Source organism: Pseudopodoces humilis, chromosome 28, assembly GCF_049639895.1.
Source record: "Pseudopodoces humilis isolate 2021_Gansu_Grassland_sample_001 chromosome 28, ASM4963989v1, whole genome shotgun sequence".
NCBI classification, from domain to species: domain Eukaryota; kingdom Metazoa; phylum Chordata; class Aves; order Passeriformes; family Paridae; genus Pseudopodoces; species Pseudopodoces humilis.
The window spans coordinates 4,909,685-4,932,162 of NC_142227.1; the positions used below are offsets into that span (position 1 = coordinate 4,909,685).

The window sequence follows — 22,478 nt, forward strand, 5'->3', positions numbered from 1 at the left end:
CACCTCCAGCCTGGCCGGGGCTCTTCCTACGTGGCAGAGCTCACCCGATCCTCGCGGGTGACCTGCGCCACCGGCTCAGGTTCCCGGGCGGGGGGATCACCTTACGGCCGGCGGGGAACCAGCCCCATCCATAATTCAGCAGCGCCGCAGGGATGCAGCGGGCGGGCAGGCACGGCCAGCGGCCCCCCGAGGGCGGCCCCATGGAGAACGGTGTGGGGCAGGAGCCGGGGACCCCCGAGCCGCCCGGCCCCGCAGCTCCCCGGGCTCCCCGCAGCCGCCCCAGGCTGGTGTTCCACACGCAGCTGGCCCACGGCAGCCCCACGGGGCGCATCGAGGGCTTCACCAACGTCAAGGAGCTCTACGCCAAAATCGCCGAGGTCTTCGACATTTCGCCCACCGAGGTGAGGGGCTGTGGCCTGGGGAGGGGTCTTTGTGCCCCAGGCAGGGACACCCACCCTGTGGCACTGTCTGTGGTCTGTACTCCCACAGGTTCCCAGATGCTTGCAAATGTAGTCCCCAAAATTTTCTGGAAGAGTGTTATGGGCTCAGGGTTGCATTGGCTCCTCTGGGGAGGGCTTAGGGACTCTGTGCCTCAGTTTCCTCCCCCCCCCCCCCCCGCCCCAGTATGTGGTAGGGAGCCGTGGCTTCCAGTTCCCTGGCTGATTCCAGCTGCCTGGAGCTGTGGGAAGGTGCACAGGGATGGGGCATTGCAGGGTCCCCAGGCAGGCTGGGGGTCCCTGGGCCCCTCTGTTCTAGCAGTGCCCAGACCTGACCGAATCCCCCTGAACTGGCCGTGGCTCCTCTGACACGTCTTGCCCTACTGGAGCATCCCCAGTCCCTGCTGACGGGGTTCCTCGGGGCAGATCCTCTTCTGCACGCTCAACACGCACAAAGTGGACATGCAGAAGCTGCTGGGGGGACAGATTGGCCTGGAGGATTTCATCTTTGCCCACGTCCGGGGCGAGACCAAGGAGGTGGAGGTGACCAAGACAGAGGACGCGCTTGGCCTCACCATCACAGACAACGGGGCCGGCTACGCCTTCATCAAGGTGAACCCCCAGGACCGTGCTGGGGCTGGCACAGCCCTGGGGACTGTGGCCCTGCAGGTGACATCCCCTGTGCATCCCCTCCCTGGGACCAGGCTCCTCCCTGACTCCCCACTTCAGCCCTTCCCTGGGTCCACCCTGGCCCTGGGGGTCTTCCCTGCCATGGGGAGGTTTGGGAGAGCTTCCCTGCCTGACCTGGCTACCAAAGGGCATGGGACCCCTGACGTGGTTGTGTGTGGGTCGAGATGGGGGCTGTGTCTGACTGTCCCATTGTGCCATCACTGTGTGCCTGTCCCACCTGGTCCCCAGAGGATCAAGGAGGGGAGCATCATCAACCGGCTGCAGACAGTGTGTGTGGGGGACAGCATCGAGGCCATCAACGACCACACCATCGTGGGCTGCCGGCACTACGAGGTGGCCCGGATGCTGCGGGAGCTGCCGCGGGCTCAGCCCTTCACCCTGCGCCTGGTCCAGCCCAAAAAGGCCTTCGGTGAGTTGGGAAGGTCCCCCTGCTCTCGCCCTGGGGACCCTGGGATCATCCCCAGCCCCCTGTGGCCCTGCAGCCCCACCCCCGCCCCAGTGACCAAGTGCCTCCCAGGGTTCTGCCCCATGTGTTTACCCCTCTGCACCCCCACTATGTGTGTGTGTGTACCCCACAGCCCTGGGGCACCCCCTTACCCCCTTGCTCTGTGTGCATTGTCTCGAGCATCCGTGAGCACCCCATAACCACGAGCATCCCCACCCGGCACCCCCGGATGCTCCTGACACAGCCCCCCCATCCCATACACGGCTCACCCTGCGGTGCCCCTGGGCGGGTGGGGGATGGCCGGACAGTGAGCAGCGAGGGGCTGGGGGTGCCAGGTCCTGCCTGTGCCCTCATCCCCCAACCTGGGCACAGACATGATCGGGCAGCGGACACGGACAGGAAAATCCCCAGGCGAAGGCAGAGTAGTGGCCAGCGGGAAGGAAACGCTGCGGCTGCGGACTCAGGGCCCGGCCGTGCTGGAAGAGGAGGTAATGCCCACCCCGAGCTCCCCACCCCGAGCCTGTGGCTGCTCACACTTTGCCAGGGTGGGGATAAGCATCCCTGTGCCCCTGGGTGCCCCCTGTGCTGCCCGGCACTCACCCCCCCTGCCCCTCGCCCCCAGCCCAGCCCCTCCGAGGAAGAAGCTGCCCGGCGAGTGGACGATCTGCTGGAGAGTTACATGGGCATCCGCGACAGCGAGCTGGGTGAGGAGGGAGCCTAGACCCTGACCCGGAGCTGCCCCTACCCCTGACCTGCCCCTGTCCTCACCCTCACCCCTACCCCAACCCTGCCCCTTCCCCAGCCCCTGCTCTGATGCAGCTCCTCCCGACCCAGCCCCCGCCTCTTCCCCTGCTCCTGTCCCAGCCCCTCACACTGGCCCTGATCTCCCTCTTCTCCTAACAGCCTCGACGATGGTGGAGGCGGCCAAGGGCAGCCCCAGCGTAGCCCAGCTTGCCCAAGGGCTGGACTCGGTGTTGGGAGAGTTTGCCTTCCCCCAGGAGTTTGTGGCCGAGGTGTGGGCAGCCGTCTGCCACGCTAAGGGGAATAAGGAGTAGCTGGGGGCCAGGTGTTGCCCCTCGCTTTTGTCCCCTCCCCATGTCCCCACCTCATCCCCACCCCATATGGGGCTGAGGTGCTGGTGGGGGTTCCCATCCTGCCCCCCACACCCTCCTGAGCAGCACCTAGATCTGTCCCTTGGGTTGGGGGGCAGAAGGCACCCAACCCAAGCACCTTCCTGAGGATCCCCCTTGCACACCCCCACTAATGTGGTGGACAGTGGCTGTGGCTCATTAAAGGAGAGACTGAAGGAGAAGGGCTGTTGCTCTGATTGTCAGCAGGGTGAGTTCCCCCCAGGTACCCTCCCTGGGCCCCCCTCGAGGTGGTCACTCCCAGTGGGCACCAAGAGCTGCACGAGCTGTGTTTTATTGGGGACGGGGAGGGGGAAGCAGCCCTGTGCCCCCTGACAGCCCCTTGGATATCAGGCTTGAGGAGGGGGAGGCCCCTGGATGCAGGTGATGAGGATCCACTGCAGGGGTGGGATGGGGGGATGGCCGTGTCCCCCTGCCCAGTGCCCATCCCCAGGGCTGCTACTGCAGGACAGAGCCAGCGGTGAGTTTGCGGGGCAGGGAGGGGGTGAGGGACACGATGGAGGGCCGGGGGTGCAGCCGGGGATACACGCGCTGCAGCACAGCCCGGCGGAACAGGATGTAGACCCAGGGGTCCAGGATCTGGTTCCAGGTGACCATGCGGACGTAGATCAGCAGCATCTCCTGTGTGTCCGTGGGCAGTACCTGTGCCTGGCCAGGCAGGTGCTGCAGGACCATCTGGACAATGAAGATCTGGGGGCAGAAGGAGGCAAAGTGTCAGTGGAGGATCCATGAGCTGCTCCAGGAGTGATGAAGATCGAGGCACTGAGCCTCTTGGAGGAGTCCTGGCCTAGTTTGGGGCACTGGGAAGCACCTGCTCTGCCTGTCACCAGGGGCCAGCTCAGGGCCTAGAGATGTGACAGGGGGATACTGGCAGGGAAGGTCTTATCAAGGGGACACCCCCAGACCTGGGACCTCACTAATAGGGACATGGAAGGGACACAGTGAAAGCTGGGACCTTGCTGTCAAGGATGTGGGACACTAAGCCCCAGGAGGCACATGGAGGGACCTGGGGGGAACACACCAAGACTGAGGCCCCACAAGGAGGAACAGGTTACATGGAGACCCCCACAAGGAGGAATGGGGGGACATGAAGGCCCAGGAGGGACCTGGAGGGGTGGTGATGGGGCACACCAGGACAGGGGCCTCACCAGGAGAGGCATCCAGCAGATGGTGGCGATAATCATGATGCCCACGAGCTGCACCATCATCTCCACCTCACTGTCACGGCGCCGCTTCACTGACTCGCGGTCGTGGTAGACGCGGCAGAGCGTGACCACACTGACGGTGTTGAGGATGAAGGAGAGCAGCACGGAGAGGATGCCCAGCAGTGCAAAGAGCAGGCAGAAGACAACATCGCCTGTGTCAGGCAAGAGGGTGAGGAAGCACCAGGAGCCAGGGAACTGCAGCGTGTACCGCCCCAGCCCAAACACCGGCAGCAGTCCCAGCAAGCAGGAGAAGCCCCACACCAGCCCCACAATGGCCCAAGCACGGCGCTTGGAGAGGCTGGTGGAGCGGGAGAAGGGGCGGTTGATGCCCAAGAACCTCTCCCCAGCCATGGTGGCCCCCAGCAGCAGCGGACACTGCCCAAAGAAGACCATGGAGAATCCAAGGAAGTTGCAGAGGTGGCAGCCAGGGTCCACCTCAGCCCAGGAGAACTTGGTGAAGTGGTAGGGGATGATGACCGAGGCCGTCACCAGCAGCCCCATGAAGTCTGTGACCACCAGCCCACAGAGGAAGATGAGGAAGGAGGAGCGGGCCTGGCTGGAGAGCTTGCGGGAAGAGCTGACCAGGACACAGAGGGCAAAGAGGTTGGAACAGAGGCCGATGAGGCCGAAGGCCGTGGAGAACCAGGGTGAGGCGATGCTGTTCTGTGCACTGGCACGGCCATCACTGGCATTGAAAACCCCAAAACATGAGTCTGCCTGCCCGGCCATGCTGCTGTTCGGGGGCTCCATGTCCTGCACTCCCTCCTGCTCCTTCCAGCAGCTTCAGGCACCCTCCTGGCTCTGCTCCATGGCTGGAGTCCCCTGCCGCTGCCAGCAGCAGTCCTGCCTTGCCCTGCAGGAGGAACAGAGGGAATTTAAGGCTGTTCTCCATTGCCAAGCCCACCCATCATCCATCCTGAACCTGCAGATACAGAGTCCTCCAGGGGCTGTGGAGAGGGACACCATGGTGGAACCCCAGCCCATGGAGGGGGGCACCAGGGCAGGACCTGGCTCATGCTGGCCCCAGGCACAGCTGCAGTGGGTGCCAAGGCCTGCAGCCCCGCAGCTGCTGGCATTAACCATCCCCAGCCATGAGCCATGTGGGGCTGCAGCCATGAGGCTGAATCCCTGCAGAGAGTGCTGGGAAAAACAGCATTGACAGCCTGGCTCCCTCCTGCCCCAGGGAGACACAGCCAGAGATGCCTGGGCCATCACACTCTGAAGGATGCAGGCGGAGTGGCTGCACCAGGGCATGATCCTGACGCTCTACCTATCCCTGAGCGTAAACCCCTGGCCCATTGTGAAGATGCTCCATTCCTCCAGTGTTCTGGGGAAACATGAGGTACCCCACGTTTGAGGTACCCCAGGTTTGAAACTCTGCTGCAACCCCGGCACCACTGCCAAACCACAGCCAGTGTGGGTGACAGACCTGCTCTGCCCTCCCGGCACCCCTCACAGTGGGAGCTGTGGGTTTGTCATCAGGACAGTGGCTGCGACAGGGATGGCTGTGGACAGCCTGGTCAGTGCCACTCTGCCTTGCTTGGGCAGGGAAGCATCTGGAAATCATAGAATCATGGGATATCCTGAATTGGAAGGGACCCACAAGGCTCCTACGTGGCCCTCCATTGCAAGTTAGTCTAGGCTGCAAATGGGATGATGTGGGCCAGGACAGAGACATGGCAACAGTGGGGACTGGACAACCTGGGGACACAGACCCTGGCAGAGACCAGACCCCTCCTCTCCTCCTGGGACCCATTTCTCCAGGCTGTGAATGTTCCTGCCACCTCACTTGCCCCAGCTCACCCTCCTAGCTGACATGGTCCTCAGCCCAGTGGCCCCAGTAGAATGCCTAGTAGTAGTGGAATGCCTTACCCCAACCTGCCACCCCTGCAAAGCCCCCACTGTGGGGTCCCTCCACTGTACAGGGTGGCACTGCCACCTGTCTTCTGTCCCCAAGTTAAACCTCACACCAACTCTGATCACTGCCAACCCATCAATGGCCTGGCTCTGGGTCCCCATGCTGTGTCCCTCACCCAGACACCCCTCAGCACCAACCCCTCTCTGACCCCTGGTGCAAGGGAGGCCACAGGGCTGCGAGCTGCTGCACACACCCGAGGCATGCACTGATCCCACAGCCTGGCCAGGCTGGGATGGGGCCAGGCATTGCAACATCCTCTTGGGCCTCATCCCGGCGACACACGGGGTGAGGGTGCCAGCACCTACCCAGTGCAGCAGCGCCCTGCCCGTGCCCTGTCACAGGACCTGCAGCCCAGGGGAGCAGGGCCAGGGATGGTGGTGGTGGTGGTGGTGGTGGTGGCTCATCCCCATCTGTCCTTGTGTGGGGGGCTGGCAGAGCATGGTGGTGAATCACTGTGAGGGTGGGCCTGGCTTTTTCCATGAGCCAAGAGTGAAAACTTGCTGCTGTTTGTTCTCACTGGTCCCTGAGGGACTACATCAGCCCCAGAGGCGTCGGCCCTGCAGACATGTGGTGAGGCCTCAGCATGATGTTCTAAGACCCTGAGGAGTCACCAGCCTTTCCCACATCCTCTGAGAGGTGACAAAGTCACCCCTGCAGCACAGTGATACCACACAAAGTACCTGGTGCGCCAGTCCCACTCCAGCTGTCCCTTGCCATGCACCTGCCCACACTGTCAGGGTGCTGTCCCCAGACATGTTCCCCTTGTCCCAGGGTGCTCCCTCTGCTCACTGGGGCTCAAGAGCCCATGGGGTGATGCTGCCCTGCTGTACCTATTACCTGGGTATTCACAGCCTCAGGATGCTCCCTGGCTCACTGTGGCAGGGCATGACCCCTCCCTACAGTGTCCAGTGGAGGGGGGGTCCTCCCTGCAGTGGTACCTTGGCCAGACAAGGAGGCAGCAACCCCAGAAGCTCCAAATTTCACCATTACCTACATCCCCTCCCTGCCCTCCCTTCACCTCCTGCCCTGACACAACCACAACCTGGACCCTCATCCACTGCCCACTGCAGCTTAGACAGGGACCCCAGGGGCTTGGAGGGCTCTGAGTTTGGCTCAGGGGCTGAGCAGCTGGGATCCCCCTGTGCAGAACTGCCTCAGCTGGGCACAGCACTTAGAGGGAATCAAATATTTACAAGGGGCCACTTTGCAGCCACAGGAGAGAAAGGGAACCCCCGCTGTGCCAGAACACACCAGTGGGTTCCTCTAGGAAGAGGTTCATGTGGGGGCGGAGGGTCCCCACTTGCCATTTCCCCCCCATCGTGGCCAGCCTCTGCAGGAGGATGCATGTGGGGACAGAGGGTCCTGCAGAAGAGAAATTCTGAGCCCAGGGACTGTCCCCACTGGCCCCCTGTGCTCGGGTTTGGGGTTCTGGATCCAGCAAAATGGACATGCCATGGGAGCAAGGGTTTGGCAAGGGGTGCTGGGGTAAAATCCTAAAGGAGAGGAGGTAGCTCTGAAATGTTCTGCTGGAGGCTGTGAGGCACTGGTAGTGGGGTGTGGGGGGTTGATGCAGGCACTAATGGGGCTTCTGGCAGGTTCGGGTCCTGCTGCAGATGCACCAAGGCTGCCCTACCTCTGCTGGGCACTGCTTCCTGCCCTGGCCACATCCGAGGGGAGTGAGGGAAAGGCAGATGGGGAGTGTGGGAGGCTGCTCCTTATCAGCTTCTGCCCCAGCTTGTTGTTTCCCCAGACTTCCCCAGGCAGGATTGGGCATGGGGCCTGGACAGGGCTTGCAAGATCAGGCCGAGGTGGGGGTTGGAAGGGGAGAGGCACCACATACCTGCAAAGGGACTCCCAAACCCCCCAGGTGTACCCTCGGCCTGGGGTCTGCCATTGGATGCGATGCTTAGCCACGGGGCAGCCATGCAGAAGATGCTGCAGGGCATTTGCATTTCTCCCTTCTGTGGCCAGTCTCTGCTTGCTGGACCTCTCCAGGACAATGACTTTCTCTGCATGATCCCTTCTGTCTCCACAGCCTGATGCCTCTGGTGCAGGTGGTCTCAGAGACACTGTGTCACCTGTTGGGGATGGATGTGGTCCTGCTGCCACCTCCCTCTAGGCTGGGGCTCTGGGGTATCAAATCAAGTCGAGGTCATCCTCTGAGACAGGAAAGGCCATGGGGATGAGGACTTGGCATGAGTGTTCCTCCCTGGGCCCACAACCATCACAAGGACCTGCTCCTGAAGAAGTTGGCCTGGCCTACAGTAGGGACATCTCTAGGACACTCAGGACAGAGGACATTCCTGGGAAGCAGTGACACACAGGATGGCTCCTGCCAGGCATGGTAACTGTCCTCGCTTATCCTTGTGGTGGCCCAGGGCAGAGGTTCCCAACCTCGCTGACTGGGAAACAACTGGCACCATCCCCATTCCAAACTCCAGGACCCAGGAGCTGGGCAGGCAGTGGCTGGAGGATCAACCCGGATGCCCTGGAGTGAGAAGCTGGGGCTGGGCAGCCCTGGGGCACCGGGCCCGCCCCCCCCGCGGCTGCCCCCGCCCGCAGCATCGCGGCACCTCGAGGGCTTCAAGGCTGCTGGGCCGCCCACTTCGACAGCCCGAAATAGACCCTTCCTTTCCCGGCCCTTTCCTGAGCCTTTCCCGGTCCTTCTCCGGCTCTTCCCAGAGGAACCAGCGGCACATGGGGGCGGGCGGCGGCGGGCAGGGTGGAACCATCCCGGCGGGGGAGCCCCGAAAGTCGAAGATCTGCCCGTCGCGGACCCTCGGTCCCAGGGACAGAGAGACGATGGGGGAAGCGGGGACACCATGTGTCCGTCCCCCACTATGTGGTCTCCGCTCCCCCTCCCCCGAAACGCATTCAGTCCTCGGGGTTGTGTGCGATGCGAACCCGGCGGCCGAGCCGGCCGCGAACGCCCGAGAGCCTTGCGAGCCCCTGGAGCCCCGACCGCCGCACCCAAGAGCCCCGCACAGCCTCTCCGTTCGTCTCAACCCTACGGTCTGCCCGCCCATCCCATTCTCTGTCCGTCCATCCCAGTCTTCTGGGCTCTTTGTCCTTCACACCCCTCTTGGCCCTGTATCTCTCGCCCCCTCCAGCGCCCTCCTCCCCGCGCAAACCCGAGCCCTACCTCGCTGCCGGCGGGACCCTCCCCGGCTCGGCTCAGCCCGGCTCGGCTCAGCCCGGCTCGGCTCAGCCCGGCTCGGCTCAGCCCGGCTCGGCTCAGCTCCACGGCGGGGCGGGGGAAGCGCCGGGCTCGCTACGCCCCCCAGACCCGGCCCCGTCCCTCTCCGCTCCCTCCCTGCACGGGACGGGCCTCCAGGCGGGGGTCGCCCCCCGGCCCCATCGCCCCTGGCCCGGGAACCGCCCCGGGGAGCCGGCAGGGTCTCTGCGGTCTAGCCCCCGCGGTGCCGGCGCCCAAAGCCTTCCCGGCGGAGACACCCGCGGCTGGGTCCGTGTCGGGGCTGGGTTCCCGCCCCGTTACTCACTTGTTTACTCCAGTGAGTCCCTGCCCGGGCGCTTGAGGCAGGGGGTCCGGCCGTGCCGCCCCTCCAGCGGGACCCGCACCGCGGTGGGGTCCAACAGAGGGGGCGTCCCCGCCGACCCCCACAGCGACCCCGGGACCCGAGAAGGGAGAGGAAGCTGCGGCTCCGGGCGCTGGTGTGGCCGAGGGCCGGGGTCCCCGGCCGTCCCTGCCCTGGTGAGGGATTCGCTCCCGGGGGTTTTCCCGGCCCGACAGCTCCCAGCTAAGGATGTCGCTGCGCTGTCCAAACTCGAGATCAGCTGGGGTGGCACGTCCCCAGGCACTGTTCCCTCCCACGGTCTCAGGACGCGACAGCCTCCGTTGCTGCTCCTCGTGCTCCGCCGAGGAGGGCAGAGCTCGGCTCTGGCCGCGGCGTCTTCCTCAGCTCCGAAGAGCTGGGAGCACCTGAGCCCACGGGGGACGCGGGGACATCCCGTCAAGGCAAGGGGTACAGCGGCTCGGCGCTCAGCTTGATGGCCAGGCATGTTTTCCTGGCACTGGCTGCTAGGCAGTGAGGGGGCTGCAAAGCCCATCATCCCGCTATCCCTTGGCTTGGAGCAAAGATTGTCTCAGAGAAAGCCCGGGCGGAAGGCAGGGCCAGCCCGCAGAAGTGGATTGCGGCTGGCTCTGTGTGCGGGGAGCACGAGTGGCCCCACCGCCAGCGAAACGCGCGGGGCTCGGCAGCCGCTGCTGTCCCGGGTGGGGCCGGGTGTGTTCGGGAGCAGCTGCGCTCACGGATGATGGGACACGGGCCAGCTCCACCGACTGCCCCGCCCGGGTATTAAACAGTCGTTTCCCCCTGCACAGCTCAGGGCTACACCTGCAGCTTCCCCCAAAACGTAGGGGACATGTGGGTTAGGGGCAGTGAGAGCAGCCAGGTCAGGGTAAAGGTGTTAGGGGCTTCAGACGGATCCGGTCCCTGATCTGGCCCTGGCACATACCCAGAGGCTGCAGCAGCTCTCGGGGCTCAGGCTCCTGTGCCTGTTCAGTGACCCCATCCAGGGCCTGGAGTCAGACGTGCAGGGAAACGCAGTGCTTGGAAGAGGATATGGACCCTGTTCCGGCTAGAGATACAGTGGGACGTTTTGGGGGGAATTCCCCCACATCTGTGTATGCCCAGGAAGGAAAGGGATGGGTTATGGGGAGGGAAGCTCTGCCTGGCAGCTGAGCAGGGTGGCCACCAAACACCAGCTTTGGGGTTTGGGTTTTTTTCCCATTTCCTCCTCCCTGGCCAGGCCTTCACTCACTTCCTGCGCTGAGCCCCAAAGCCCCCCCTGCACAGGCAGCAGCTGGAAATAACTCACAGGAAGGAGAGGCCAGGGAATATGTCCGGTGCAGCTGCTGGCCCTGGGGATGTCTGGCAGGATGGGGAGGGGGTACCCATGTGCAGGACCAAAGCACTTGGGGTCCCCCACCCCCATCTGCAGGCAGGCCAAGCCCAAGTGTGGGTGGCCAGGGCAGGCATGGGAGCCTCCTGAGCACCAGCTCCCATGATGGCTCTGGGGCTGTGCCCTGCCAGCAGAGCCAGCAGCAGGATGAGGCAACTTCCCTCAGCCATCAGGCAGCCCCCAAGGCCTTGGAGGCCCCAGCACAGCAGGGCTGGCTCTACCCTAGTGCTGGGGGACCTGGGCACCCCTGTAAGTCCCTGCACCATGGACCTGTACTGGGGAGAGGGTTAGGGTGCACCATGGACCTGTACTGTGGAGAGGGTAGATGCAGGTAGGAAAGGGCCTCACAGTGAAGCCAGGGCAAAGATTTCCTGCACCCCTGGGCACTACTCACCAGCACCCCATCCTGCCTGCCTGAGCAGCATACCTCAGGGGTTGGGGGCTTGTGGAGATAGAGCCACATTGGGTGAGCCCAGAGGAGTGTGGCTGTGCCCATGGTCATTATCTCATGGGACCAACACACCAGTGAGTCTCAGCTCAACCCTGAAGTACACCTAGGGTGCCCAAAAACCTCTCTGAACATCACTAGAGGCCCTCAGGAACCCCCAGCTCAACGGGATACTGGGGAGTGCAGCTGTTTTTTGCCCAGGGCAGGGAGAGCCTCACAGGCATGGTGTGGGAGGGACTGCAGGCTCTGGAATCCGGATTTTCCCCTGTAAGGAAATATCCCAACCAGCATTTCTCTCCTCTGCTCCACCAGAGCAGGCGCCTGGCAGCGCTAAAGCCTCCCATGCCACAGCCAGGACTGAGAGATGTGGCGGTGCTCCCAGGCTGGGGAGGCCAGATCCCAGGGGAGGACATGCCAGGAATGAGGCCCGGGAGAGGGTGAAGGGCCCCTTTATGAAGCAGGACACAAGGCAGTGCTGGGCTGGTGAAGTCAAGGGCCCTGTGACTCCAGCTGGGGAGCAGCAGCTGGACTGGTCTGGCACTGGTAAGGGGAGGTGCTGGGATTGGGAGGGGGCTGGAGTGGGGCAAGGAGCACAGGGGCTGATGCTGTGGGGATGGGCTAACAGACCCTAGAGACACAGGGGTGAGGACACCCCAGCCCAAGCATTATCCAGTCCCCAGGAGAGTTCCCAGTGTGGAACTGGCTGGTGATGTCACACAGGAGCAGTGGGGGTGACCATGCCCAGGATCTCATGGCTAAAACAACCCTTTTTTATTCATACCAAAGTCTCAGGGTCCTTCATGATAAATGCAAGGACAGAGAAAAGCCTCAGGAACACGCCCAGTGCTGGGCCAGGCCTTGGGGACATCCATGGAACAGTGTCTGTGCGGTGGGATGAGACCCCTGCCCACCCCTGACGGGGTCTGAAGGCGCTGAGCAGCCCCTCACCGGCGGTAACGGTAACGCTTGAAGTGGAACCAGAGCTGGAAGATGCCATTGGCAAACTGGCAGCGGAAGCCATGCCGGTGGGAATACTCCCACTCCCTGTTGACGATCTTGAAGGCGATGTCCTCATAGGGTGGCCCGGCATGGAAGCGCAGGATGGCGAAGTCCTTGTTGTCCTGGCAGGCTTCCAGGAAGTACTCGGGCGTCGAGCGCTTGTCAATGAGATCGGGGTAGAAGATGTTGAACTTATAGCCCTGCACGATCTTGGGTGGGGGGTTGTCAAAGTCATAGTGGGTCTGGTTGTACTTGTTCCACTCAAAGCCTGTGTGCACACGGTTGAAGAAGCGGGGCTTGCGTGGCCGGTACTTGTCAGCCCACAGATAGGCCTTGCCTGTGAGCGGCATCTCCACGCTGAACTGCGCCTCGTCCGCGCCCATGCCCTCCTTGGCCTTACGGAAGAAGATGTCATCGGTGCTCTCGGAAGCATCACCTATAGGGGAGGAGAGGTGACATCAGGTTCTGCAGTGCCAGCCAGGCCTGGGCCATGCAACACTGCTCCAAGGCACGCAGAGAGAAGGACCTGCTGTGATGCAGAACTGGACATGGGAATGCACAGGCTGCCCCGCTGGCTCTGAGTGGCACTGGACCGAGTTGTGCTAGAAGACTCAACCAAAACACCCCTCCTGCCTGTCTGCAGCCAAACACCTTGGTGGTACTGAGGCAGGTCCCCCAGGGCACACCATCAGCCTGAGCATGATCTTCTACCTGCTCCTGCCCAGACCACAGTGCCCTTTGCTCTAGGGGCACCGCTCAGGTCAGCTCCGGGTGCCTGCCCCAGATCCAGCTCTTGCCCTTTTCTGAGGGCAGTGTCTTCCTCCAGCCCTGCATCCTGAACCACTGCACACCCTCCAGGCCGGGCAGGCTGCAAAGCTGGTGGGCACAGGGCCTGCCCGGGGCTCACCTGTCACCTGGAGCTGCTGGCGCAGGAGCAGCAGCCGGTGTGTGTCCTCCTCGGCCTCCAGAACGTGGGCATCAAAGGGCAACTCATTGGGGCCCAACAGCCGGGGGCTGTACCTGCCCGCGTCATAGTCATCCAGGCTCTGCTGGATCAGATCCTCCTCCATCAGCACAGCCTCCCCCTCTGCATCTCCCTTGGCCTCCGCATCCTGCTCTGCCTCTGTCTCTGAGGATGGCCCTGGCTGTGCCTCAAGGCTCTCCTCGGGATCCAGCCTGCATGGAAGGGAGAAGAGAGGACTGGGATGGAGATGGTACTCTTGTTCGCTGCTCACCTGAGCTCTGCCTCAGGAAGGGTGAGAGCACAAGACTGTCTTTGTGCCCAGGGACAGGCCTGGGTGTTTGCTCACCTGTCACTGGGGGAAGCTGGCTCCTGCTTGATGATGGGGAAGAGTGGTTCACTCTCCACACCCTGCTCCTGCTTCAGCTTGTACAGCTTCTGACGCAGCACATCCTGGTGCCGCTCCCGCAACCTGAGAGGAGAGGAGCCGTTGGGTCCCACCCAGCACATCCACCTCACTCCCACTGCCCAAAGCTGTGACACCCACCTCCATGAGCAGAAACCTGCTGGACTTGGGTGGCTTTGGGCTAAATAAGCCCCAGTTCAGTTCCCTCTTGGAGACCTCACTAAACATCACCACTGCAGAAGGGACTAGGTGTCCTGCTCTGCTCCCCTCTTGTAAATCAGCCATCTCAGAGAATGCAGAACATCCTCCCCCATTCCCTCCATCAACTGGGTTTATGCCTCCCCAGCTCTGCCCATGGCAGGTCTGCACTACCCCACTCTCTGGTCTCACCTGGCCCGAGCCATGTAAGCCTTCAGCTGCTGCAGAAGACTCTCCCAGTACCCGATGTCCAGGTTGGGCCCTCCTGCCCGGATCTTGCTCTCAATACCCTGGTACAGAGCTTGCAGCTGGTTGTATGTCTTCCCCTTGAACACAGACTGCACATCTGAGCTGACTGAGGCGTTGACACCATCCCGACGCTCCCCTGGACAGGTGAGGGCAGCTGGTCAGTCTTCAGGCACTCAGCTGCACTCATCCCAGTTCTGCTGACAGCAGGAGGCCAGACCCCAGCTGGGGACAGCTGCCACAGCCACAGCCTCCATCCAGCAGTTCCAAGACAGCCCCTCTGAGCCCGAGCACACATGGCAGAACCTGTGTCTTCCATGACCCACTATTCACAATCCCTGACACCCACACCAGGCTCTGTTCTCCTGCTCACCTGGTCCTCCTTTCCCAGAAGCCTCCAGCTTGCGAAGCTTGGCTATCTCATCCTCCGTGATGATGGTCATGTCCCTCCAGAAGTCCACGTTCTTCCCTTGCTCCAGTTCCATGTATACCTGCAGGCAGGAGACACATCAGGCACCTGCTCCACACCATGGGCAGGAAAGCAGAGCTGATAGAGAAGCCCTGAACCCAGGCAGAGGGCCAGTAGAGCAAGCACCTGGATGTCCTCCACCAGGTCCTCCATGTCAGAGACAGTCAAGCCATTTAGGAAGGTGTAGGGCTCATGCATCTCCACGGCCAGGTCATCATCCTCTGCGCTGATGTACTTGGCCAGAAGATCAATGGGTTTCGCCCTCCCATCCCGAATCCGGATCTTAGACCTGGTGAAGTGAGAGGAACAGAGGAACAGTGGGGGACACTGAGCAGTGCCATCCTCTGCTCCCTGCCAGGCCCAGCTCTGAGCAGGTGCACACCTACCGCAGCTTGGCCTGTTGCAAGTGAAAGTTGTCCTCCTGCTCCTCCCAGGTTTTGAAGTGCTCTGCCTCTTTCTCCCGCTGCAGCATCTCCAGCTCCTGCTCCCGCATGGCTTTTTCCCGTTCCCGCTCCAGACGCAGCTGCTTCACCTGCCCGGAGTGAAAGAGCTGTGAGGCCAATGTGCGGACACCAGACACCTGCTTGAGGACACAACCATAACATGACCTGTTCCTGAGTTGTCTTGGCTCCTGCCATCAGCCCAAGCTCCCGGAGAGTGGGGAGACAGCAGGGCCAGGTTGCTTGGGCTCACTGCCAGCCCTATGGGAGACAAGGGACACAGGCACAACCGAGTGCCTCAGTGTAGTGACCTGGCATTGTCCTCCTCAGCACCTACTGAGCTCCTTGGGCTCAACCCCAAGGGAAGAGGTTTCTCATCCTGGAATAGCAGAAACAAGGGTTCTATAACCCCCACAATCCTACAGACTGGACAGACCCCAGAGAAGAAAATGGGGACTTCCCAGGGAGAGATGGAGAGAACCAGGCTGTAAACAGGGCTCTCTGTCAGACAGTGACATGGAAAGTATATCTAAGCCCACCTTCTGCAGCTCCAGGCGATTGTCCTCCTGGATTCGCTTGTTCCTCTCCTTCAGATCCTTCTCGTCCAGATGGCTGATCCCTTTCTTTTCCAGTGCCTTTAACAGAATAGCCAAGGGAAGCTGTGGAACCCAAGGACCTGTACAGCCCCTCACTGGCCAGCAAATGCTATTCCATTCACCCATTTCTGCTGCTCCAGTAAGGTCTGATGCTGTTGAAGGTCCCTAAATCACTCAAACACTGCTCCTGAAGCCTCTCAGCAAACCCAGGCCCAGCCCACATAGCCCATTTGGCCTGGTGAGGTGTCAGCACAGCAGTATCATGGAATATCTGTTATAACAACAGTACCTGACCTTAAAGATCATGTTGTTCTACTTCCTGCCATGGCCAGGGACACCTTCTACTAGACCAGGGTGCTCCAAGCCCCACCCAACTTGGCCTTGGACACTTCCAGGGATCCAGGGGCAGCCACAGCTGCTCTGGGCACCCTTTGCCAGGGCCTCCCCTCCCTCACAGCCAACAATTCCTTTCCAATATCTCATCTAACCCTGCCCTCTGGCAGTGGGAGCCATTCCGCTTGTCTTGCCCCTCCAGGTCCTTGTCCATTTCCTCTCCAGCTCTCCTGAAGCCTTTTTAGCCACTGGAAGGAGCTCTAAGGTCTCCCCAGAGCCTCCTCTTCTCCAGAGAGTCTTCTCTTCTCTCTAACCCTGAATGCTTCCAGTTCTCTGTCACTACTGTAGCAGAAATGCTGCACTCCCTTTACCATCTCCATGTCCCTGACCCAGTAAATGCTGCCCAGCAGTCAGCTGGTGCTCTCCCAGCAGCTCCTGCCCTCAATCTTATCTCACTGCCCTGGATACAGACCCCATCTCAGGCACAGATGCCACTGACTCCCCCTGCCTGTTCCCTTTGGCTGCAGGGACAGTGCAGAGCTCACCTTGCTCCAGATGAATGTGCCCAGCAGATTGTTGTCCCCGAAGGGATTGTCAGTGTTGGTGTAACCCATATACTCCTCACCCCAGCCCATCTTTTCCCGCTTCTTTCTCTCCTTGGCCTCCTTCTTGGCCAACCTCCGTGCTCGCTTCTCCTCGGGTGTCTCCAGGGCCTTTAGCAGAGCCGCCTGTTTCTTCTTCTCCTCCCTCAGCCTCAGCCGCTCCTGCAGGCTCAGCTGCTGCCCCGGCTCCTCCCGGCCCCGGGGCCGTGGCGGGGAGGGGGAGCTGACAGAAGACACGGAGGACTTGGATCCATCCCTCCTGCGGCGCCGCTCCCGGCTCCGCGCTGCCCTGTCCCGCCCGCGCTCCGGGCTGGAGTCGGAGGAGCGGCCCCGGGACCGTGAGCGCTGTTTCCTCCGGTCCTTATGGTGCCGGTCCCGGCTGCTGCTCCTTTTCTTCTTTTTCCATTTCTGTCTCTCATCGCCGAAGTCCGAGCTGGGGGGGGGCACAGCCGGGCTTCAGCGGGAGACGACTACGGCCGTGCCGGGCACGGAGCGTCTTTCCGCCGCAGGTGAGGCCGGTCCAGCACCGGCGCTACCGGCAGCGCCGAGACAGCGAGGGGTACCTGCACCCCCCACCCCTGATCACCCCAGGCCGGTGTTTGCCTTGAGACCGCCCGCCCGCCTCCAGTCCTCGGCCCTACCCGACGCCGGCGGGACCTGCACTCCCTCCCGTCCCCCGCCGGCCCCGCGGTGGGGACAGCGGTTCGGGCCGCGTGGGCCCAGGCACAGCAGCTCCGCTCTCCCGGGCCCGCTCCCCCACAGACACCGCGCGGCCGCTCCGGCCCAGGCGCCCACTCACCCCGAGCTCGGCTCCCGGCGTCGGCCCCGACTCCGGCTCTTGCTCCGGCTGCGGTGCCGCCGCCCGCGGCTCCCGGACCGCGAGCGTCCCCGATCCCGATCCCTTTCTTTTTCCCGGTCCCGGTTCCTTTCCCGCTCCGAGCGGCCGCCCCGGGCCGGGCTGCGCGACCCGGAACCCATGAGCAGCGGCGGGTCCGCCCCCGGGCCTCGCCGCGGCCCCGCGCACCAGGCTGCCCCGCCGTCCGCCTGCGCCCGCCCCGCCCCAGCGCAGACAGGCGGGCGGCGGGGCAGCCCCGGGTGGGGGCGGGCCACCCCTGTGGGGGGACGGGGCAGCCCCGTGTGGGGGCGGGGCAGGCCCGTGTGGGGGCGGGGCAGCCCCGTGTGGGGGCGGGGCAGCCCCGTGTGGGGGCGGGGGGGGCCCCTGGGGGGGGGGGGCGGCCCCCTGTGGGGGCGGGGCGGCCCCGTGTGGGGGCGGGGCAGCCCCGTGTGGGGGCGGGGCAGCCCCGTGTGGGGGGGGGGCAGCCCCGTGTGGGGGCGGGGCAGCCCCGTGTGGGGGCGGGGCAGCCCCGTGTGGGGGCGGGGCAGCCCCGTGTGGGGGCGGGGCAGCCCCGTGTGGGGGCGGGGCAGCCCCGTGTGGGGGCGGAGCGCGGCCCCTCCCGCCAGTCCCGATCCGCGCCCGCGGCGCCCACAGAGGAGGCGGACACCCTGGAGAGCACAGCACAGACTGCAGAACGCTTTATCAGAGCGGGGTACAGATCTCTGGAAAAGGGGCTCCCCGGAGAAGGAGGGGAAAAACCCTCAGAACAACCGAGAAAGAAAACGAAAAGCGCTCACGCTTCGAGTCCCCGGAACAGAGACGGGGTAACACCCCAGCATCGGCCTCCCCGTCCGGCCGCAGCGCCCGCTCCCCCTCCGCCGTACATTCGGCACACGGTTCACGCGCAGCGCGGACACGGACATGTATGGGAACAGCGACATCCACGGGGACATCCACCGGGACACGCGTGGGGACAGGGACAGCCACCAGGACAGACATGGACAGAAAAAACCCCTCAGACATGACCCAAGACGCCTCAGCCCTGGCTTTCTCCTTGTGCATTCGGGAAGCGCTGGAGCAGTGGCTGGAAATGAGAAGGGGAATGCGGGGGGTGATGGAGCCCTGCAAACGCCTCTGTGTGCCTTGGACCAAGACCTAAGAGTGCTCTGGCTTCACTAAAAAACTCCCCAAAGTGCAATTCCAGCACATGTGGCCGGACAGGCAGTGGCAACCCAAAGCTGCATTCCCTCTGCGCGTGTTGAGGATCTCTCTATGAGCTCCTGGGTTTGCCCTAGAGCCTTTAGAGAAGCCTGACTGCAAACTCAGACAGGGACAGAGATGACCATTTTCTCCTGCCAGCCCCTTACCTAGCAGGGAGAGTTTACCTGCAGCCCCAGCACCAGGCAATGGTCAGGGCATGTCCCAAAGAGTCTGAGATCACAGCTGGGACAATGGGGGATGAAGGACAGCAGTGCTCCCTATATGGGAAGGGGCTGTCCTCAGAGTACAAGACTTGTGGTGCCTTCTTTAATGATGGATTGCCTGGACAGCACCTGCTGGGTCACTCAAGAGAGCCCAGCAGAGAACAGCAACTCAAGTCCAGAATGAGCTGAAGAGCAGCTGAAGGAACACTCAGACCAAGGACACTCTTCCCATGGTCAAGTGCTGTTCCTGCCCAAGCAGCACTGGCAGTGCCTGTGACATACTCCAGAGCTTCTGCTGCTCCCCTGCAGCAGTGTGCAGAGGGGGTCAAGAATGAGTGCTAAAAGCCAAGGTCCTTTCAGCCTCTGTGGGAATCGGAGGCCAAACAGTTCCCCAGCACTGAACTGCTGGGACAGGAGGTGACATGGCAGGGACTGTGCCAGCCTGAACAGGGGCAGTTACTATTTCAGATCAGCATCTGCCTACAGGAAGGTTCCTCCTTGTCCCCTTGACAGAGCTGTTCTAAGCCTTTGCTTGTCCTCTTACAGGGCCATGCCACCCTGTCCAGCATTACAGAACTGCACAAGGATCATCTCAAAAGGGGAAGACAGTTCTTTGAATGAATGTGCTGCAGGAGCTCAGGGTTCACTCCCCTCTCTCAGGACCCAAGCACAGCTCCAGCTCACAAAGCTCATTCTCTGGGACGCTCTGGGTACAGAGGCCAAGCAGCTTTAGAGACCCCCTAGAAACGAGGGGAAGGAATTAAATCTCCATCAATGATGCTTAAACCATCTCAAAAAAGATGCTTGACTTCAGGCGGCTGGAAAGTCCTGATGAGGCCAAACCCTCCAGCCCTTGACTGAGGTGGTCCCAGGGCAGGGGCCTGGGTCAGAACAGCTCAAGCCCACCCCAGTTCCCCCCTGGAGCCCCCTCCTCCAGCACAGCACCCAACAGCAGCAACCGCAGTAGGGATGTGGCTCCCTCTGGCTGTTCCACACACACTGCTGGAGGAAAAAGAGGCTGAATTTTAGCTTTTTGAAGCCACTTGCCTTGAACCCAAAGGCAGATGAGGCTGTAGGTATTGCACGGTTCCCATTCCCCTTCACGAACCCCTGAGCCCCCCCAGCCTGCAGAGCCCCCCGGGTGGCACATGAAGGTGGGATGGGGCAGGAGCTGCAGCTGGGAAAACAAGCTGCCAAGCAGCAACAGGGTAAAGTTTTTTGAGAGACTTTTGATAGACTATTTGGTAAATACACAGATACATGAACAGCAGCAACTTGCACAATCCTCAGACCGTGCTCCCAAGAAGCAAAACTCACAGCCTTCTGCATCTACAGGCAGGGAAGGGAAGTCCAGGTCCTGTATTCTGGGCAAGAAAAAACCATCAATTCCTGAAGATTCTCACTAAGTTCAGTACAGTACAGAAGGAAGAGCTTCCCATCAGCCCCGCTACCTTCTGGGACCCAACATAACTGCTCCTGAGTGCTGCTGTGAAGACAGATTGTGGGGACTGAGGTCTGAGAGCAGGGTCCCGCTTCCTCATCGCTCTACATGGAATCCCAAGGACAGTGAAGATTGTAAAGGAAATAGAGATTTCAACCCTCTTTCTCAAGTGAGGTTCATAAAGCACATGAATAAGACCTGTCTCCCTCTGTTCTAAAGGATTTCCTGTTTTCTCTCTGGGAGATGAGGATGGGATTGCTGGATTCCAGACTATGCTATGATACGTATACTGCTGATGGATGAACCTGAACACTACCCCGTGACATCAAATTCTCTCACCTATAGCTCACAGCTCTTGCAAAGCAAACCCTCTAAGACACCCGCAGCAGGGATTTCCACCAGCAGATGTGACCCCAGGCAACACCCCAGTCACCCAGCTTTCTGTCCAAGAGTCCATGAGCACAGCAGTGCTGGCACAATTCTGCGGTGGAGCCAGGCTCCCATTCCTGCCTCCAGTGTGTGGATGTACCCTTGTCTCCCTGCCTGCCCTGAGGGGCAGAGGGGACAGTGTGAACCCAGCGTCCGTGACCCCAGGGTACAGCCATGAGCACATGAAGGGCTGAGCGGCTCCAGGAGGATGCAGGGTCTGAACAAGCCCCACGTGGGCTGGGCAGAGTGGGGAACTCGCCCTCCAACATGGCCAGGCTTTGGAGGTGCCCAGTTCCCACTGGTCTGGAGCAGGCGGCGGCCGGTTGGATGAAGTGTGGACTCCAAGCACAGAGGGAGAAGTGGTGCAGCAGTGCAGCACAAGGTGAAGGTGCAACCCATCCTGACTTCAGGGAGAGCTGAGGAATCCACGTCACTGTCACCAGGAACTGTGTGCTGCCCCGCACAGTGTTACAGACAGGAGAAGTCACTAGAGAGTTTGGATCCAAGTGAATTGGCATGGCTACTTTGAACTATGGTAACATGGGAGCAATTCTATTCCATGGCCTTTAATACATTTCATTTTCATAGCACCTTTCATCCCAGGGTTTAAGTGCTGTAACAGAAGCAGGTACTGTGCACCCATTAGCATGGGGGAAACTGAGGCACAGAGTGGTTAGTGACTCGCCTTGGGCCACTTGGAAAAACCGTGGCAGAGTCTGGACAGCCTTAAACCTCCTGACTCCCTCAGCTGGTCAGACCACACTGCTGCCTCACATGAAGCCACTCCCCTCTCTGCCCTCCCCAGCAATGTGTTCCTACCCATTCTTCAGTGAAGTCTCATGCTCCTCTTTGATGCACAAATATATGACAAAAAAAAAAAAAAAAAGAAAAAAAAAAAGGAAAAAAGAAAAAAAAGTGCAGTAAACTAAATATTTAAAAAAGCACATTTGTGCTGTCTCTGTGCAAAGATAAAAGAAATAAATACATGATTAAAAAATTAAAAAGGTTCACAGTATCACACATGGATAGGTAGCTACGGTAGTGCATGTCTGGAAAACACTGTGTTACTACCCAGGATTCTCTACACCCAGCTGGAATTCTCTGCTGGGAGCTGCGGGTGAGTGGGTGGTTTCTTTGCTGCCCACATCTGGGGTAAGTAGAAATACATGGTTATAGTTTTGCTCCATTCTGAAACGCAGTACCCAGGATCCTGCAGTGCAGCAATACTGGTGTCAGCAAGCTCTTCCCCATCCCACTGGAATGGCTGCATCAACGAAAAGGGAACACATCGACCTGCAGAGGGAATCGCTGCTCTCTGGGACTTCTGTGTCTGCATAGAGATTACTGCAAGAGGCAGAGAGAAGAGAGTCACAGAATCATGGAATTGTTATGGTGGGGAAAGACCTCCAATACCCATATCAGCCATCAGCCCAGTACCACCACCATGCTCACCACTAACCCATGTCCCCAGGTGCCACAGCCACACATCATTTGAACACTTCCATGGACTGTGATGTCACCAATGCCCTGGGCAGCCTGTTCCAATACCTGATACAATACCAACACAAAGCCCTTTCAGTCAAGAAACATTACCAAATATCCAACCTAAACCTCCCCTAGCACAGCTCGAGGCTGTTTCCTCTTGTCCCTTGTTCCTTGGGAGCAGAACCTGACCACTACCTGGCTGCATCCTCCTGTCAGGGAGTTGTGGTGAGCAAGATCTTCCCTGAGCCTCCTTTTCTCCAGGCTGAGTCCCCCCCCCCAGCTTCTCCTCATCACACTTGTGCTCCAGCCTCTTCCCCAGCTCCACTCCCTTCTCTGGACATGCTCCAGCCCCTCAATGTCTTTCTGGTTATGAGGGGAAAGAGGATCAACCCTTGAGCAC

The 22,478-nt window shown here is 61.1% G+C and overlaps 4 protein-coding genes across 10 annotated transcripts in view; 1 reads left to right on the plus strand and 3 right to left on the minus strand.

Moving 5' to 3' along the window:
- The first annotated feature begins 152 nt into the window (after nt 1-152).
- Nucleotides 153-2,627, plus strand: GIPC3 (GIPC PDZ domain containing family member 3). The gene is made up of 6 exons (XM_088067702.1): nt 153-401; nt 864-1,049; nt 1,356-1,536; nt 1,945-2,060; nt 2,195-2,276; nt 2,476-2,627. Exons 1-6 carry the CDS (start codon nt 153-155, stop codon nt 2,625-2,627), a joined length of 966 nt encoding a protein of 321 aa, XP_087923828.1.
- A 369-nt stretch (nt 2,628-2,996) lies between these two features.
- Nucleotides 2,997-9,710, minus strand: TBXA2R (thromboxane A2 receptor). 3 transcript variants are annotated; one of them, XM_005531390.3, is made up of 3 exons: nt 9,344-9,710; nt 3,869-4,778; nt 2,997-3,410 (listed from the first exon to the last, which is right to left on the minus strand). In XM_005531390.3, exons 2-3 carry the CDS (start codon nt 4,673-4,675, stop codon nt 3,159-3,161), a joined length of 1,059 nt encoding a protein of 352 aa, XP_005531447.1. In that variant the 5' UTR covers nt 4,676-4,778; nt 9,344-9,710; the 3' UTR covers nt 2,997-3,158. The 3 variants fall into 3 exon arrangements, with proteins under 3 accessions (XP_005531447.1, XP_014115546.1, XP_087923861.1); XM_014260071.2 differs by lacking the exon at nt 9,344-9,710 and adding an exon at nt 8,986-9,272; XM_088067735.1 differs by lacking the exon at nt 9,344-9,710 and adding an exon at nt 7,684-8,239.
- Nucleotides 9,711-11,963: 2,253 nt separating this feature from the next.
- Nucleotides 11,964-17,454, minus strand: CACTIN (cactin, spliceosome C complex subunit). The gene is made up of 10 exons (XM_005531353.3): nt 17,264-17,454; nt 16,408-16,897; nt 15,473-15,568; nt 14,880-15,025; nt 14,620-14,782; nt 14,398-14,515; nt 13,971-14,163; nt 13,524-13,646; nt 13,121-13,389; nt 11,964-12,649 (listed from the first exon to the last, which is right to left on the minus strand). The coding sequence occupies exons 1-10, from the start codon at nt 17,440-17,442 to the stop codon at nt 12,159-12,161; spliced, it is 2,268 nt and encodes a 755-aa protein (XP_005531410.3). The 5' UTR covers nt 17,443-17,454; the 3' UTR covers nt 11,964-12,158.
- Nucleotides 17,455-17,972: 518 nt separating this feature from the next.
- Nucleotides 17,973-22,478, minus strand: part of PIP5K1C (phosphatidylinositol-4-phosphate 5-kinase type 1 gamma) — a 51,272-nt gene continuing 46,766 nt past the window's right edge. For all 5 annotated transcript variants that reach the window (XM_088067625.1, XM_088067627.1, XM_088067626.1 and 2 more), the window contains one exon: nt 17,973-21,937. In XM_088067625.1, the coding sequence (XP_087923751.1) occupies nt 21,935-21,937 (3 nt within the window). In that variant the 3' untranslated portion in view covers nt 17,973-21,934. The remainder of the gene's footprint in view (nt 21,938-22,478) is intronic.

Excerpts from the sequence above, each read along its gene's own strand:
- GIPC3 (XM_088067702.1), top strand. The coding sequence starts at position 153 with ATGCAGCGGGCGGGCAGGCACGGCCAGCGGCCCCCCGAGGGCGGCCCC. Across the intron at positions 402-863 it reads TCGACATTTCGCCCACCGAG|ATCCTCTTCTGCACGCTCAA; the intron begins GTGAGGGGCTGT and ends TCCTCGGGGCAG. Across the intron at positions 1,050-1,355 it reads CCGGCTACGCCTTCATCAAG|AGGATCAAGGAGGGGAGCAT; the intron begins GTGAACCCCCAG and ends CCTGGTCCCCAG.
- TBXA2R (XM_005531390.3), bottom strand. The coding sequence starts at position 4,675 with ATGGAGCCCCCGAACAGCAGCATGGCCGGGCAGGCAGACTCATGTTTT. Across the intron at positions 3,411-3,868 it reads TCTGCTGGATGCCTCTCCTG|ATCTTCATTGTCCAGATGGT; the intron begins GTGAGGCCCCTG and ends TTCTGCCCCCAG.
- CACTIN (XM_005531353.3), bottom strand. The coding sequence starts at position 17,442 with ATGGGTTCCGGGTCGCGCAGCCCGGCCCGGGGCGGCCGCTCGGAGCGG. Across the intron at positions 15,026-15,472 it reads ATCGCCTGGAGCTGCAGAAG|GTGAAGCAGCTGCGTCTGGA; the intron begins GTGGGCTTAGAT and ends CACTCCGGGCAG. Across the intron at positions 13,390-13,523 it reads CCAGCTTCCCCCAGTGACAG|GCTGGATCCCGAGGAGAGCC; the intron begins GTGAGCAAACAC and ends CCTTCCATGCAG.